Source organism: Lipotes vexillifer, unplaced genomic scaffold (genome assembly GCF_000442215.2).
Source record: "Lipotes vexillifer unplaced genomic scaffold, Lipotes_vexillifer_v1.1 scaffold1180, whole genome shotgun sequence".
NCBI classification, from domain to species: Eukaryota; Metazoa; Chordata; class Mammalia; order Artiodactyla; family Lipotidae; genus Lipotes; species Lipotes vexillifer.
This window is the reverse complement of record NW_006771828.1, coordinates 1,077,004-1,095,311: the sequence shown is the minus strand read 5'-3', so window position 1 is coordinate 1,095,311 and position 18,308 is coordinate 1,077,004. Positions and strand designations below refer to the sequence as shown.

At 38.2% G+C, this 18,308-nt stretch overlaps 1 protein-coding gene and 1 pseudogene across 1 annotated transcript in view; both read right to left on the bottom strand.

The window, feature by feature from the left end:
• Positions 1-18,308, bottom strand: part of FAM135A (family with sequence similarity 135 member A) — a 102,218-nt gene that overhangs the window by 3,723 nt on the left and 80,187 nt on the right. The window contains exons 17-19 of the mRNA XM_007447209.1: positions 16,084-16,235; positions 14,383-14,493; positions 2,819-2,932 (exon numbers count right to left, since the gene is read on the bottom strand). Coding sequence (XP_007447271.1) covers positions 2,819-2,932; positions 14,383-14,493; positions 16,084-16,235 — 377 coding nt within the window. The remainder of the gene's footprint in view (positions 1-2,818; positions 2,933-14,382; positions 14,494-16,083; positions 16,236-18,308) is intronic.
• Positions 1,609-2,354, bottom strand: LOC103089825 (homocysteine-responsive endoplasmic reticulum-resident ubiquitin-like domain member 2 protein pseudogene; annotated as a pseudogene).

Here is an 18,308-nt window from a genome sequence, read left to right as displayed (position 1 = left end):
CGCAGGCTCAGCGGCCATGGCTCAGGGGCTTAGCCGCTCCGCAGCATGTGGGATCTTTCCGGACCAGGGCAAGAACCCATGTCCCCGGCATTGGCAGGCGGACTCTCAACCACTGCGCCACCAGGGAAGCCCTCGGCATCTGTTTTTTAAAAAAATTTATTTCTATTTATTGGGCTGTGCTGGGTCTTAGTTATGGCATGTGTGATCTTCAGTTGCAGCATGTGGGATCTTTAGTTGCAGCATGCAAACTCTTAGTTGCGGCCATGTGGGATCTAGTTCCCTCACCAGGGATCAAATCCAGGTCCCCTGCATTCGGAGTGTGGAATCTTAGCCACTGGACCACCTGGGAAGTCCCTTTCAGCATCTATTGAGATGATCATGTGATTTTTATCCTTTGTTTTGTTAGTGTGTTGTATCACATCAACTGATTTGCAGATACTGAACCATCCTTGCATCCCTGGGATAAATCCCACTTTTGGTGTATGATCCCTTTAATGCGTTGTTGAATTTGGTTTGCTAATATTTTGTTGAGGATTTTTGCTTCTATGTTCATCAATGATACTGGCTTATAATTTTCTTTTTTTGTGGTGCCTTTGCTTGGTTTTGGTATCAGGGTGATGCTGGCATTGTAGAATAATGTAAGTCTTTCTTCATCTTCAATTTTTTAGAATAGTTTGAGGATAGTTGTTATCTCTCTTCAAATTTTTGGTAGAATTCACCAGTGAATCTGTGTGGTCCTGCACTGTTGTTTGTTGGGAGGGTTTTTTTTTTTTTCTGATTAAATTTCATTACTGGTAATCATATGTTCATATTTTCTATTTCTTCCTGATTCAGTCTTTGGAGATTTTACATTTCTAGAAATGTATTAATTTCTTCTAGGTTGTCCATTTGATTGGTGTGTTTTTTTTTTTCATAATTGACCTTTTATTTTAAAAAATTACAGGGAGCAATTTCCAGAATCTTATTTTATAAAAGTACTGCCTATATCAAACATTTTATATCACTATTAATTCCATTGAAGAGCTGCCTTTTTTTTTTAAGGTACTAATTCCAATTGATGGGATACATGCCCTTAAAATAGAAAGTTTCCATTTATTCAAATGTCAAAATTAAGATTATTGAGAAGTTTATTGCTTTTTGGCTGGGCAAGATGCTACTAGCATATTTTAGGTAAATAATATTCTTTGTTAAAAACTATGAGGTCATTCTGTTTAAAACTCTCAGGATAATTCACAGAAAATAGATATATTTATTCAAATTATACATTGAAGGGCTGAGATTTTAGCCATAGACATTTATACGTGAAGCAGCTCTTTAAAGAAGACACACAAACAGGTCTGTCTTAGTATAATACACATAATTGAAATTAATAAAACCTGGAAGACCAATATTATTATGCTATTTCTGTTAAGATCTTAAAAAAAAAATCACACATTTAGTAGTCCATTTGTGCTTAAAATATTCATATGCATGAGAACCTTTAAGGAAAAAAAACACCTCTATACATGATGATGAAAATAAAGTAAACAATGTTTTGGAACTGCACTGTTATTTAAAACACTTTCCTAAATTCAGACCCTCCTTTGCAGCTGGCACAATTTTTCAGGTCTAATTGGCAACCTGGGGAGGCCCCTCTAGTATTCGTGAAGTAAAGAAGGTGGTGATAAAAGACCAAGCTGCTGCCATTAATCCAGGCCTTTGAATTGCACTGGCATCTTCACCTGCATCTTCTCCACTCTCATCTTCAAGCCCATCATCCATAAGACGCCCCATTGCTTCAAGTTCTAGATTGTTTGCATTCGGCACATCATTGTTGACTTCGCCATTATTGTTGGGAGCCTGTTGCTGACCTCCTTCTTGCCTAAAAGGAAACCATCCAGCTCGGTGTAAAACAGTAGCATGGCTCCCATGACCATGATAAACCGACTAAAAGAGGAATAGAAGTACACAATGCTAGGGAGAACGGCAGCTCGTGAGAACGTGTACATCCAGTCTAGCCAGTCTCGACTGAAGTCTTCTTCGTTTAGCACTGGACTTCCCTGTGCATTCACCTGAACATTCTCATCCATGGGTCGACTTTCTTGGGTCACTAGGTTTGGAGCTGGTGAGGGTTCTTCTCCAGGAACATGTGCCACATTTAGAGGCTGTGAAGTAGCAGGCTGGTCTGCGTTGGCATTTGATGTTGCCTCAGCTGAAACTGCAGCTTGATATTGCATATAATACTGATGCGTATACATCTGTTGCCACCACAGCGTCTGCAGTGGGCTGAAAGTGGGATACCCTGGGAATCCAGCCGGAACAGCCTGCCCAGGAACCTGGTTGTCTACATTTCCTTGCATTACATATGGGAACTGATGACTAGTAATCTCTTATGATACTTGTATTTTTGTGGCGTCAGACATTGTACTATTCCTCTTTCATTTCTTGATGAGTCTGCTCGCTGCCATCTTTGACTAAAAGTAAAGTACAGCCGAACATGCAGCATGACCATTACTGCAACCACCAATTCCAATAATCCGGAGGAAATTAAAGCATGGATTACTTTTGAGGCAATAAAATGAAGAAGCATTGGTAATTAGAAGAAAAAAAGATTTCAAAAGAACAACTACTGTGCCATTGGCCAAAACATCTTACACAGCAAAAGAAAAGAAAGGAAGGAAAATGGAGGAAGGATAGCTGTTACTATCAGCAGGTGTAAAAGGAAGTCGAAGGGAAGAGAGGACAACAAAAAGAAGGGAGAAGACAACTGCAAGAAAACTTTGGGAGAAACTCATGTGTAGACGTAGCTCTTTGAAATACTTCTAATATACTTTGTTACCTGACTGTTTGTCCTTTAAAGCTGTCTTGCACATTTCAATGCGGGCAGAATGATAAGGAACATAGCGATCCTGCAGAGAGCCCACTAGTACAACATTTTTGAAATAGTGAAGCCCTGTGAAGAAAAAATACTGAGTTACAGTGCAATAATTAATTAGATTTGAAATAACTTATTAGCATCATATTAAGTGGCCATAAACTTTATTTCCTTGGTAGTACTAAGTTTATGCCTTTTTAAATAACTGATGAATTCTTTCTCCAAATTTCTATACATTCTCTACCAAAATCCCCAGCTTGCTTATATGTAGTTTATGGGCTGATATGAGAAATGTGTGTTTGCACTGAGTGAGAGCAAGGATTGTGGTCTTGGGGGTTAGGGGGAGACTGGATATGGTTGGCTAAAATTCTATAACAAGTGTTTCATGACACTTTTACTTTCCAAAGGATATTCATCAATATTTAGGATTATTCCCCAAAGAAACATATATTCTTCCATAAAAACAAACAAAACACCCTATTTAAATCCTTTAAAGCTGACTTTTTACTTTAAGTTTTCATTTGACTGTTGCCTAATATTACTTATATTTTCTCCTTATTTAAGCATGCTGTCAAGAGGATAAACACTTTGATTTTTCCAATAAAAATAACGATTTTTTGTGATCCATCCAACAGACTTGTCAGGTCTATTTTATTTTTTTTAAAATTTTTCAGTAAACTACGTGAATTTAGGACTTGTGTCCTTGAGGTACTTTGCTAAATAACTCATTTAAGTACTAAAACCACATTCTTGACCTCTTTAATACCAATAATGTTCTAATTACAGTAATGTACTATTTGGCTCAGACTAGTATATACAAAATCAAAATTTTATATGATAATTAAATAAGATACAAATCAATAATGGTGACACATTAGAATTGGGTGTGCAGTACAGAGAATTTTGTTCTGGAATGTTCCAGAATAAAACTTTGATACTCTATGTGCACTGAAATTCAGACTCTTAGAGACAGGCCAATTGTGGGGACTACTGTGAATCCAGAATATAGGAAGCCTTTGTAGAAGATCCCTGTCTTCCCTGGAACTTAAGGATCCTAATGATGGGAAGAGCTTAGACTGACACATAGCCAGGTGAAACAGTATATACCCTCTGTGTCAAATATAAGGTATCCCCCCTTTTCCCAATGAGAAGATACTACTTTGTGGCCACTTGAATATATAAAATTCTAGAGATATAAGTGAAATAAGAGAATGTCTATAACAGGAATTAACTCAGTTGAACAAACATGTTTAAAATATTTTAGAAAGATTAAGAAAAATTGATTTTTTTCCCCTTCATTTTCACATTTCATGAGACAAAGTCATCCCCTTTTGGCATCACTTGATGACAGTCTTCATTGGTGCTACTTTGGGAAACGTCTGTGTGTCCTAGAGCAGAGGTCTGTGAACTGGTATACACTTACCCCCAGGGGTAATTTAAGACTCTCCATGGTGTAGATGGGCATTTACAGCTTTAAGAAAATTGATTTCCAGATCCCAACTTTATATGAGCACTTTTCTACAAATGACTTTTCCTTCTCCTACTTTACAAGAGAAAGACATTTCTCCAATCTATTTCAGATCTTCTTATGGTATATGGCCCTGGGGTATAAAATCTCTGGGAGAACCAAGCAAAATATGAACTAAGTCTTCCTCTTCCAAAAAGTAAGTTTGATGTTACCGACTGTTTGACAATAAGAAATGGCTGTGCCAGTTAGATTTTAGGGCACATATTTTCCATAAATTAAATGAGCTAAGTCTGTGACTCCAGCTGAATATAGTAAAAATATACTATCTCATATGCCAGAAAATATATCCTTTGCAACTATTTAAAATTATAGAAAACAGTTTTAGGTGTCACCATCAAATTATACAAGGGGATACAAACTTTTCCAAAATTCTTTTGAGGGTAAACAAGCCAAAAATGTGAAAGCCACGGTCGTGTGGTACTTCACTTCTAACCCAGTTATTTTAGGTACTGCACTTTCTGAATCTCTAAGTATGATGCTGTTAAATGAAATTTTATCCCGAACTGCATGAAACCAGCCATGTAACAGCACAGTTGGCTCTTTCTTTTACCTAAAAGGTGTGTATGTGTGTCCTCCATAAAGACGACCACACTGCACATCTCCGGGGGGCATCACTCCCATCACATCGACAGGAATGACACTGCACAGCCGGTGGCAGCCTTGCTCAGTAATGGTCACCTCTGTACTTCTCCGGAAACCACCAGCATCTTCTATGTCCCCCTGTGTCTTACCTTATGGCCTTCCTGTCTCACTGGGCACACGGAAGCGTCGGAAGGGGCTTCCGCAGACTCTACCTTAACACAAAACCCACCTCCCGCATCTGTACCTTCTCGCTCTGCCCACCCCTGCCTCAGGCCGGCCCTTTCAGTAGTGCACTAGGTCCCACTCCTCCTTCCTGTCTGCTTAAGGGCATGCCTCTAGTTGCTGTCCCATCCTTCTCTCGCATCAACAATTTTCTCTTCTGGATGGATCATTCTTATCAGGATGGAAAATATTACAGTATTATACGTCCCGTCTTAAAAAAAAATCAATCCCTCAATGAATCTGTCCTTGGGCTTTATTCTCCCCTCCAATTACTTCCCCGCCCCCCCATTTCTCAGCACTGCTCTATTTCTATAGTTTACATTATAAGAGTAATAGCCTTAAAAATTAAATATACTTTTCAAAATAATTGCTCTTCGCGGAGATTCTGTTGTGCTTCTACAGAGAAGTGGCACTCAGGCTGAGAATCACTGCTTTAGACCAAGACCCTGGAGAGGAGTACCCATGTCTCCCCAGGTTCAGGCAGCTCAGTGGAGAGGAAGCACGCAAACCAACAAAGGGAGAGGAGGGGATGTCCAAGAAACCCTTTAACTCTCAGATTCCATGATGATAAAATAGATACAATCAGATTGTGACACTGACATAGATACAAGATATTGTCATATTTTTAAACGTGATTCCCAAGATAGCACTGTACTTTAAAAATGCATTTTAAACTTAGTAATTATTTTAATAATACTTTTTCAACAACAATGTATCATTCCTAGTACTGTGCTTCTGTATGGAAGGTTTGCTTTTTGTATTAGCCAAGAACCAAGTTAAACAGAACCTGACCCTTTTTTGAGTCTTCTGGTTTCCATTCCTGTGTAGCAGTGCTGGCTGGAGAGGGCAGAAACTCAAAGAGAAACATGGTAGCCCCCGAGGCGCAGTGCTGGTGGGAATCATGGCAGCACTTCATCGGAGCTGAAGTCCAGCCGATGACAACGTCTGCGGTGTGTATTTGGGGGAGCCTTGTACTGTAGGTTCATCCTCTCTGCACCTGCACTGATTCTACCTGCTCAGAGATGGTCTCGTCCACTGGCCCTTGGGGTAGCACTTCACTCAGCCCAAGGCGACTCATTCTCGGTTGAAAAGTTATCTGTAACTTGGGAAAGTAACACGATTTCCCCATCTATAGAATGAGACAGTTTAACTGGAAAAGTTTCTAAATATTTTAGTTATTTTTCAGGATTGCTAAGAAAAAGATTAAAGTAAATGTTCAGTATTTTTCTGGACTGCACAATTACACGGTTTACATATGAATGAACTCTAATGGTAACTTTCACCTTCATTATCTCAGTCTTCCTGATATTTTTGGCTGCTCATTTTTTTTCTGAAAAATTTAGTGAGTTTTAAAGCAATTCGTGTTGACTCATCTCTGGTTACTTTCTGGAATTGGCAAAAATAGCAGTTCTGAACTGGTGGCTTTGCACTCCAGGGAACATTTAGCAGTGTCTGGAGACAACGCTGTTTCTCACAAGCAGGGGGTGGGGCATGTGAGGTGCTGACGGGTGTGTGCTCTACTGGCATTAGGCGGGTAGAGGCCAGGGATGCTGCTAAATATCCTACAACGCACAGGACAGATCCTGACAACAAAGAATATCCAGCCCAGAATGTCAAAGTGCTGAGGCTAAGAAACCCTGTGCTTTCTAAATGGACATAGTCTACTCAATATTAAACTATTCTCATTTTTACTCATTTATTTTAAATACATTTGAAAGAATTTGCTTCCTAAAATAATGTAAGCTGCTGCTGATGCTTTCCTACACTTTCAGAAACAAAATACAAATGTTAATTACAAATCAAGTGATACCTATTATTAAACACCTCTGTAATCTGCTGGAAGAAAAGATTATCTTGTACCATAGTAGCACAACAGGAGACTTCTTTAATTGTTATATTTTATTTGTCAGATTTCAGCAGCTGGTAAAGAGATTCTAAGCAGATGTTTTTAGGAAGATCTTAAAATAAGGATACTTTGTTCTTGAAATTCCAACAATGGGTAGATTGTTCTTTGGCTCTTTTTGAGCCCTCACCAAGGAATACAGGAGAGCCCCTGAGCCTTCTCTCTATGTAATCTTGACTACTCAGCACTGTTGTCACCTCATCTAGATACAGTATACTGTTTACCTTCCACATTGCTCTAGGTTCCTTCATCTTTCTTTCTCTTGGTATTCAATGAGGACAAGCTAGTATGCTGCGACTATATTGTGTAAATTATTGATATATTCTGTCAGCAATATGTAGGATGCCATAGATTTTTTAGTTAAAAGCTGCTATAAAATTTAATCATTGTTATCATATGATATTGCTTATATGTGGCATCTAAAAAAAGGGTACAAATGAACTTATCTACAAAGCAGAAACAGAGTTACAGATGTAGAAAACAAACTTACGGTTACTGGGGGGAAAGGGGAGGAGGAATAAATTGGAAGATTGGGATTGACATATACACACTACTATGTATAAAATAGGTAACTAACAAGGACCTACTGTATAGCACAGGGGACTCTACTCAATACTCTGTAGTGGCCTATATGGGAAAAGAATCTAAAAAAGAGTGGATATATGTATATGTATATCTGATTCACTTTGGTGTACACCTGAAACTAACACAACACTGTAAATCAACTAGACTGCAATAAAAATTTTTAAAAATTTAATCATTGTTTATAATTGTAATGCCTTAAACCAAAAAGATAATTTCCTTTTAAACATAACATTTCTGTAGCCTCTACAATATCTATTGTGTTCACAAAACAACAAAGGCAATTCACACTTAATAAATACCTGATTTTTACAAAAAGATAACATTTCTTAATTGCTTTAGAAATCACTCAAATTATTTTAGGCTTTTAAATGCTTCCTTAATTTTAAAGTAATGAATAGCTTTCAATTAAGGAACGTTATTAACCAATGATATGTTGCAGAGAAAAAGACTGTTTCAAAATGAAGACCCACAGGGGAGGCTTTGCTTAAATAAACAAGGGAAGAGGGTAGAAGGCTGGATTTTGCTTTAGACAGGTGATTCTACGCGTTCTCAAAAGAATAGGACATTGGCCATTCAGAAGAAACAGAAGCAATAATTGGATCAGGGCACCAAAGATTTTATAGCTTTAGCAGAGTAAAATAAAAAAGAAGTTATCTCTAGGGCTCTTGGTTGTTTAAAAATACCTTTATAGCTTTAGCAGAGTAAAATAAAAAAGAACAGTTATCTCTAGGGCTCTTGATTGTTTAAAAATACCTGAGAATAGCATACTGGCTACGTAAATTGGTTAAGTAAACACTGCTCTATGTTTTCCTGTTTTATTTACTTATGTTTCTGATGTGAACCCATATATTTCTACTTTGTGGATAAAGAATTTTATGTATATATAGAGGTGTAGCAGTTTCCTAGGAATTGACTACTCATTTCTCATAATTCTTTAGATGATAAAAAAAAAAGGAAAAAACATAGCTCAGAGAGACCTGTTCCAACTCCCATGACAATATTATAATTTTAAAATCAATTAATGAATATTTGTTAACATTTTAAACTACAATTAGGATAACCTTCTCAAGTTCTTGAAAGTATACGTCACTGGCTTAACACGACCTGGTCTGACCACGCATGATGGCTGTGGTACCAGCTTCTGGGCTGAGGCGGCGTCTGGCCACTCTGGGCATCTGTGTCCTCACACGCAAAGTGGGGTAATGGGGTTCCTACTTCATAAGGTTAAACACACCCACATGTGTGACATGCTTGGGTGGCACCTGGAATACGGTATGTGCCTTGTGTGTTGGCTATTATTTATTTCTATATTTTAGTATTATTTAATGTACTAGTTATTATTAGAAAACATAGTATGCTTTCACACTATGTTCCATAATAATACTAATTCAATTCAGGTGTATACTAATAAATTCATTTCTAGCTACAAGTAGAAATCTTAAAACACAAAAACAATTTTAATAAGTCATTTGAACAATTTTTATAGCTAGTAATATTGACAGTTCTGCTAAAAAAAATCTCCTAAAATAGATTTATGATGTTAATGTGAGAGCAAATTTCTATAATCTATAATACTAATAATATTTTAGTTCAGGCACCTCTTCATTTAGAGCTATTTTTACCAACTAATATTTACTGAGTTTCGTGCTATTCAGACCATAATCATTTTACATGAATTATCTCATCCAACCTTTAATGGTCTTGTGAGGAAGATACTATTATTCCCATTTTACCAATGAAGAAACAGAATTACTTAATATTTAGATGAAGTAACCTTTGTCAGTGTTTCAGCTAAAACTAGTATCTATGTGTGCCTTCAAAGTTTGTCTCTTAAACAGTGCTACACTGGTACAACCTGGGGCGGGGGGAGATGAAAGTCCTGCCACGCATTAAAAGGCAAATAATAAATTAATAACTTGTAAGGAAAAGTTTTAACTAATCCTTAAAAAATAACTCAAGTACAAAAGACCTACTCATATCGACTAATAATTATAAACTTAGTGATACAAGTATCTGTTCAGTCAGTTGGGAAATGCCATGAATTACAGAATTTTTACAGTAAAATTTTATAGTTATGCTTTCTTTAGTGTTTTTATTTTCTTATGTTGCTATTAGCACTACTGCTAATTAAATCTCACTTTGGAAAATGCAGTGTAAATACACAGGCCCCAGGGAGTACTTACATTCAGCTTTGCCTTTCATACATTTCCTATCCTGTCAGCAGCAGCAGTACGAACTCCATGGCTACTCACAATGTATACACATAGCTACACGTAATGGTTCTAGTCAGGGTAAGTTTTTCTCACATGAGAACTATGTGATGTATTTGATTTTGTAGGAATATCTTGTGGTTTTGTGAATCAAGTATGTATTTCTGTGTACTGTAAATACCTTACTGTTGTTACTTTTTACCCTTAGAAACAAAATCACAAAACTCCACCTACAAAAGAACTTTTCTTTCACTGATTCTAATAACAGGCGACACATGAAATAACCATTCCCAATTCTCTTTCTCATATTGACAGCAGTATTTAAGGCAGAATCTTGAAAAGGTTAAAACAAGACTCAAATGAAGTGGGCTGTATTCAATGACTAAATCTGTCTAGTGTTCGTATCAAATGTTTCAAGAGCAGGATGGAAGACATGGTGAGAGGAATGAAGATGAAAAATGGGTTTAAAAGGCCAGGGCTTGAGTTTACAAGTTCAAGCTACTTCAGCCTTCACCAAATACATGGGTTTGATTTTCAGCTTACTGTACAATATTTGACCTGCTTTTGGATACCGAACATAATATTGAAAAGATCACTCGTTGATTCAGTGGGTTGACAGCGAACGCCTACTAGGATGAACTACTGTAAATGCTGAGGGTATGTGGGGGGGGGGGGGGAAAGGGTTGTCATGACAGATCCCACTTAAGGAAAAAAGGCTGAGATACATATAAATGACTGACATGAGATAAGCTATAATGACTATGATAAAAGAGGTTCATATATAATGTTACAGCAGTTCAGAGATGACATTAACAATCTTGGGATGTGGTATGCAAAGAAAAGAAGTGGGGTCAATCGAGGATGACACTGAGGTGTTACAAACCAAGTAATCTAGAGGACAGAATAACATTTAGAAAAGGTCAAAAAAAGAGGCAGCAAAAGAAGAAACTGTCAATTTTAGACACATTTAGTTTGAAATGTAAGCACAGATACGTAGCAGGCAAATGAGGAGCGGAATTCATTACTGCGGTCAGTCCTGAGACATGAGATTTGGGACATGAAGGCATGGGCTGCTACTCTGCCAGCAGAGGCGCACCGAATCAGATAGGGTATCAAGGAAAGCTCCGGAGAGCAGGTGGTGCTGCAGTGTAATTTTAGAAGATTAAGAGAATCAGTGCTACAAAGATGGGCAAACGCACGGGGAGGAATGGTGGCAGAAGAAGCATGGTGAAGGCAAGGAAGCACAAACACATGAGATGTGACTATAGCAAAGGATGCCCGTGTGCAAAGAGGAGGATACAGAGCACATGAAAGAACGAGGAGCCAGATTATACAGATTTGATGCCCTAAGCCACGGACTCTACACGTCATCCTGAGAACTAGAAGGTACTCTGGAGGATTTTTGAACAGGACCAATATGGTCTGATTTAATTTTTAGAAAATCATTTCATCCAATGAGGAAGTGAGACAGAGGAGAAGGGGGGCATACAGGAGGCAGGGTAAACAGTTTGGAGGCCACAGCGATCATCTAAGTGAAGGTGATGGAGGCTGGACGAAGGCAGTCACACAGGAAGGAAAGGGAGGCTCCACCAGCTGCCAAGCAGGCTGGACGTCGCAGGGATCGGTAACTCAGCAGATGTGGGAAAGGGAGAAAGAGAAGTCAAGAACGACTGCTAAGTTTCTGCCTGGGTAGATGCAGAGAAGCCAATCTGAGGGAAAACAGGAGGTGTCTAAGCACACTGCACGGGAGGCACCCATGAGACATCTAAGTGAATATACTCTGTAGGCAGCTGCACACACAGGTCTAGGTATGCTAATGCTTGTAGGCCAACAGAAGGAAGTAGGAAAGTCCTTGCTTGACGGCCTTGACTTTCACAGATAGAACAGGAAACAGAGCCATTTGTGGAAGTGCAGGCAGCAGTGGTAGTTTAAGTCTGAGGAATAGAGGTGAGAAACTTTGAAGGGAATGAGTAGAAAGCTGCTAAGAGATAACCAGACAGGTAAGCCACGGATCTACAGCAGTAGTGATGTGCACGTCTGTGTGTCCTTTGTGGCAGGGCTCAACAGGCTGGGTGAAGAAGCGGTAGTACAGGTTTGCTAGTTGGCTATGATAGAAAGCAAAGGGTGACACTGTATGAATGATGCAAGTGATAATTCAGAGTCTGAGACGGGTCAGGAAGGGGATGAAACCCTGAGGCACAGGGTCATCTTAGGAAGATGGAGTAGGGATCTTAAATGAGTCTAGAAAGCAGGCGAGAATAAGGGAGTGAGAGAGAAAGGACAGGCTGTTAACAGTGACAGAGTGGAATATTGGTTGAAATTTCTGGGTGGAGTGTAGCCATGGGTAAGGGTTCACAGTGGAGTGGAAGAGAAGATTACCAGAGTTGAGAAAGGCTCTGTAATGCTTGGTGAATCATCTAAAGGGTTGGCTCATCAAATTACCAAAAATGATGCCAGGATTAAGTATATTAAAGTTCAAGAAAAATATCTTTTCCGGGCTTCCCTGGTGGCGCAGTGGTTAAGAATCTGCCTGCCAATGCAGGGGACATGGGTTCGAGCCCTGGTCCGGGAAGATCCCACATGCCGCAGAGCAACTAAGCCCATGAGCCGCAACTACTGAGCCTGCGCTCTAGAGCCCACGAGCCACAATGACTGAGCCCACGTGCCACAACTACTGAGCCCATGTGCCACAACTACTGAAGCCCGTACGCCTAGAGCCTGTGCTCCACAACAAGAGAAGCCACTGCAATGAGAAGCCCAGGCACCGCAACAAAGAGTAGCCCCCGCTCGCACAACTAGAGAAAGCCTGCAAGCGGCAACGAAGATCCAATGCAGCCAAAAGTAAAATAAATAAAATAAATTAAAAAAAAGAAAATCATACAATTAAAAAAATAAATATATCTTTTCCTAAGCATAACTGTGTAATAAATATTTGTCAATGAACTCTTGTCAAAGTTCTCACTGAAGATGCAAGGAGGGCTCAGGAGAGCATTATACTGAAGATGATGAGAAGGCTGAGGCTCAAAGAAGCAGTTTCACATGGTGGTGGAGAAGTCACAACTGGGAGGGATGGAAAGCAAGAGGACGGGCTCCCACTCTAGGTAGGCCTCAGTAACCGAGGAATCAAGAAATCCAGCTGCTTCTATGGCAGGCCTGTGTGGTCTGGACTGCTGCCTTTTTTTTTTTGGTAAAGTTTTTTTTGAAATGCAGCCACACTCACTAGCTCATGTGTTGTCTATAGCTGTGTTTGGGCTACAGTGGTACGTTGAGTGGTTACAACTGAGATCCTATGGCCCACAAGCCAAAATGTTTACTATCCAGCCCTTTAGCAAAAAAGTGTGCCACCCTCTGCTCCACAGCCGGGGGAGTGGGCAGGCGGGGGCGGGCTGGGGAATAGTAGGCTTTCAGTTATGGCTCCACTTTCAGCACAAAGTGGCGATCACATTCTTTGAGGAAGGTACAGATAAGGGCAGTCTCTTCTCCTCAAGCGGAGACCTCAAAGGACACAGTGGAAAGAATGTGCCGGGAATCTGTGAGTGCGAGGATGAGTCCAGGAGAGAGGAAATGTCACAGGCGAGGTCACTTACAGAGCGTGAGAATGAATGGCCAAGGACCAGCTGGGGACTTCCGGGAGTAAAAGCTTAGAATACACATGCAAGATGGGGAATACATTTAATAACTGGTTAATGAGAGATGAGTAACAAGATCCATCCAGTGGTGAGAATCTGAAGAAGGAATAACTATTAATGGTTTCGTTTCTGACATTTTCCAGAAATGCTTATAATAGGAAAGTAAAAAAAAAAATGTGGCAGTTTAAAACAAAGGCTGAGGACTGGGGTTGGGGGCAGCTAGAAGGACAGGAGGGCTAGGACATGCAGAGGCCTAGTTCAAAAACTTAACTTATACCTGGTATGAATTATAAAGGCCAAAATTTTTAGGATAACTTCAAAGTAGCTGTGCAGCTCACAAAAAATAAATACAATCATGTAAAAAAAATTAAAACATGCTATCAATTGCTTAGTTTTAACTGTGAGTCTATTTCACTATTAAGAAATAACAACCAACTGATAGTTTTTTAATCACCAGAAAGACATGTTGATAATTGATTCGTTAAAGGTTTATTTATTTACTTATTATTATTATTATTTTTTTTTTGTGGTACGCGGGCCTCTCACTGTTGTGGCCTCTCCCTGATTCGTTAAAGGTTTATTTATTTACTTATTATTATTATTATTATTTTTTTTGTGGTACGCGGGCCTCTCACTGCTGTGGCCTCTCCCGTTGCAGAGCACAGGCTCCAGATGCGCAGGCTCAGCGGCCATGGCTCACGGGCCCAGCCGCTCTGCGGCATGTGGGATCTTCCCAGACTGGGGCACGAACCCGTGTCCCCTGCATCAGCAGGCAGACTCTCAACCACTGCGCCACCAGGGAAGCCCAAAGGTTTATTTTAAAAAAGGTTTTCAAGTGAGTGTTTTCAAAACTGTTTCTATATACTTACCGGCTTTATTACTAAGCTTGTATAAGAAAGTCTGGCGAGGGTCTGAATGATCTCGACATGTCAGTTGCAAAAGAGAACCTGATTTTTTCCATTTCTGCATAAACCACAGACCTAGAGAGTTATAAATGGTGTGTGATATGTGAGAGTTATAAACCGGAAATACATAGTACCATATGCCAACGTTATTCATTCTAATATATATATTTCACTTCAAAATATATCTCCCAAATTAGCATTTTGTTGGCGAATAAAAAATATATTTGCAAAATATTTCCATTTTCTGATAACAAATATAAACACACAGACACACAGAGGTTAATGATGGGTTAACGGTGGTTGACAGAGGGCTTGTTATTTATTTCTACTTCATTAGGTAATGAAATAGGTAATGGTCTATGAGGAACACATTTGGGAAAATTACACCTTTAGATATACTTGTTCAAATTATAATGAAGCAGAGGGGGAGTAAACTTTAAACACAATAGTAGATCCACATGCCTGAGCATGGCGCCTTTACAGACAATCACAGGTTAGTCATGGGAGACTAACTGGATAAGGATCAACTCTAAGGATGAGCAACTGGATAATGTTTTCTAGTAATAGCTGAATATAATTTCAGTGTCATATTTAATTGTATTTCTTTATATTACCAGTTACCCGTATTTAAGTGCATCTTCCCCTTAAGTGAAACCTCAATCACTCTGGAGCTGGTTTTCAAGATTGTAGACTACTCATTTCTACTTTTGTTGATTCTATTACTGAGGTGAACAGGGGAGGAAAATAGGGAAAAAACCCTTTAACTGATTAAAGCTGCCAACTGAAAGTCTACCTGGGGAAAAGTTTAGTGAAGAAAGAAATTCAAAAGAAAGAAATTCAAAGTACTGCATCCGATTCATACTGGGTTCTATTTTGTATTATTTATGGATTTCATTTTTCTCAAGCCCTCTTTTTGAAACTGTAAAAATCTACAACTAGCTAGATTTTGAATACCACCATTTGAAATGGGATACAAAGGAAAATGGTATGGTTTATTTGTCAATGAAAGAAGTAGAAGAGAAAATGGAAATAAGTTTCAAGGCTCAATGAAAAAAAGTCAGAATGAAATCTAATTCTTACAATGGGAACCAATTGACTAAATTATAAAAGCCATTTTAAAATTCTAAGGGAAAAACAAAGCCAAATAAAGGGCAAATCAAGTATCAGATCCTTCTTAATGAGCATATTTATTCTAATCAAAATTGGGGTCTTAAGTTTTACTTTAATTTCTTTTAAGTTTAGAATTTATTTTCTCATAATATCCCTTTATCACTATCAAACCAAAATCACAGTTAATGTTCTATATAAAATATTTTATAACTTTAAAATGTATTAAGCATAGATACTTGTTATCTGCTCAACTAATGGAACAACAAAATAGCCTGTTTATAAGACTAACATTTACTGAAAATATTTAAACAGTTTAGCAATAAAAAGGGAAAAAATCCTCTTGTGACTTGACAAATCTCAATATGACATCATTTTCTGAAATGAGTTTTGTCAGCTTATTTCATGACAAAATAGAAAAATAGATACATCTTTTGTTTCATGAAATTCCAAGTACATGACAAATCTGCTCTAAAATAAACACCAGAAAATATTAAATTTGTATTTAAATCTTCTCTCCACGCCATAATTTTTGTACTGGACAATAAAACTTCTTACCTGTATTAACAAGAGCACTGCTGTTGTAGAGCGTACCAAGGTGAGGTCCAGAGAGTGATAGAAAGGTATGAAGTTTGTCAAGGTAATATTTAAACCGTGGCCTTGTAAGCACTGAACGGATTATTAAATTGCCCAACGAATGTCCAATAAAGCTATAAGAGAAACAAAATGACATTTCTCCCATAGTATTAGTTAAAAAAAAAAAAAAGCTGCTATCACTATACATAGATGTGAAATACTAAGCATTTAAAATGTTCTAATATGTTTCAAAACTATGGTTTGATACTCTGAAATGACATAACTTACATTTTGAAGCAAAAAATGTGAGAATGTAGCAGAAAATTCCTATTATTATAGAGTTTGTATACTTACTCTATAGAAATAGGATATTACTTATCAGAAAATTCCTATTATTATAGAGTTTATATACTTACTCTATAGAAATAGCATACTACTTACCAGAAAATTTTTACTCCTAGTTCGTAAATGCTTAGAAAGAAATACATTTTAAAAGCGCTAATACATTGACTAGATGATAAATTTGCATATTTAGGTATACACACCAATTATTTACCTGTCAAGTCATGATTTAAAACAAAATAATGAAGTTATACGTATAAGCATGATTTAGGAGACATTATATCCCCATTTCTCTTATTCTCTGGTCCACACTCCAAGGTGGGGAGTTCTGACTAAGTACTTTCAAGCCACAGGAAAAAAAATGTGCATTTTCTGACAGTAAGTCTAAAATTATACCAAAAGAATAACTAATACTTATAAAGCTTTTCACCTTTATTATGGAATAGTTTAAATCAAAAGAGCCTTTTTGCCTACTATTATTTTACGATAGACAGTATATGAATCCCTCGGAACAATTAACAGTGAAAGAAGAAAGGCTGAAAGCTGTCTTAAAAGTGGTTTACAGATATAACTAGTTTACAGACATAACTAGTGAGAAGCTGCAAACTTCCTGAAGCTGAGAAGTAAAGTTTGATAACGAACAGTCCTCAATCAACCAAATCAAGCTTTTGGATGATGGTTGATTATAACTGACCATCTAATCTAGAAGAGGGCATACTTTTGTGGATGAATAAAAGAACTGAAAAAATAGACTTATTTTCTCATCATAAAATAACAAATTAATAAAAGGAATACAAGATGACTATAGAAAATTTAGTAAACAGATGAAAAATCCATAAATGAAGAGAATGACTAGAACAAGAAAACAATCTCTCTCCACCCTCCACATACTTGCATCTCCCACCATATTTTAACAGAAATCTGTTTTTAAACAGTGACTTCAAATAAAAACCTGCTCTCTCTGTTCTCTGTCCCTACTCTGTTCTTCCAAGAGGACGTAAATTCTACAAAAGCTTAGAGTATAAAGAGCCAGCTTCCTCCTCTAACCCAGCTGGGATATGAAACTCATCAGTTTACTCTACTCTTTTTGAGGCAGGAAGATTAGTTTTGACTTTTTCTTTAATTCTTACCAGACTAGAAGAAACAAATGCTTTTCTATCCCCCATGTCTATTCACAACATCTGTGATTAAATAATAAGGCATGTTGATTTGATCATCATCTCCTGCTTGTGGAAAGCTGACTCTCAAAGTATAGTCATGACATGTTGAAAGTATTTTTACAGTTTCATTTTTTTTATATATATCCATTTCCCTATAACCTTTCTTTCTGGTAACAGCTTTACTGAGATATCATTCACCTACCATACAATTCAGCCGTTTAAGGTGTACAACTCAATGCTTTCTAGTGTATTTACGGAGTAGTGCAGCATCACTACAAGAAATTTTAGTATATTTCACCACCTTAAAAAGAAACCCTACATTCTTTCTTTTTTAAAAATAATTTTATTTATTTATTTATTTTTGGCCGTGTTGGGTCTTCGTTGCTGCGTGCAGGCTTTCTCTAGTTGTGGTGAGCAGGGGGGGCTACTCCTTGTTGCGGTGCACGGGCTTCTCATTGCGGTGGCTTCTCTTGTTGTGGAGCATGGGCTCTAGGCGCGCAGGCTTCATAGTTGTGGCATGTGGGCTCGATAGTTGCTGTTCGTGGGCTCTAGAGCGCAGGCTCAGCAGTTGTGCACAGGCTTAGCTGCTCCGTGGCATGTGGGATCTTCCCGGACCAGGGCTCGAACCCGTGTCTGCTGCATCGGCAGGCGGATGCTTAACCACTGCACCACCAGAGAAGTCCAACCCTACATTCTTTAGCTATC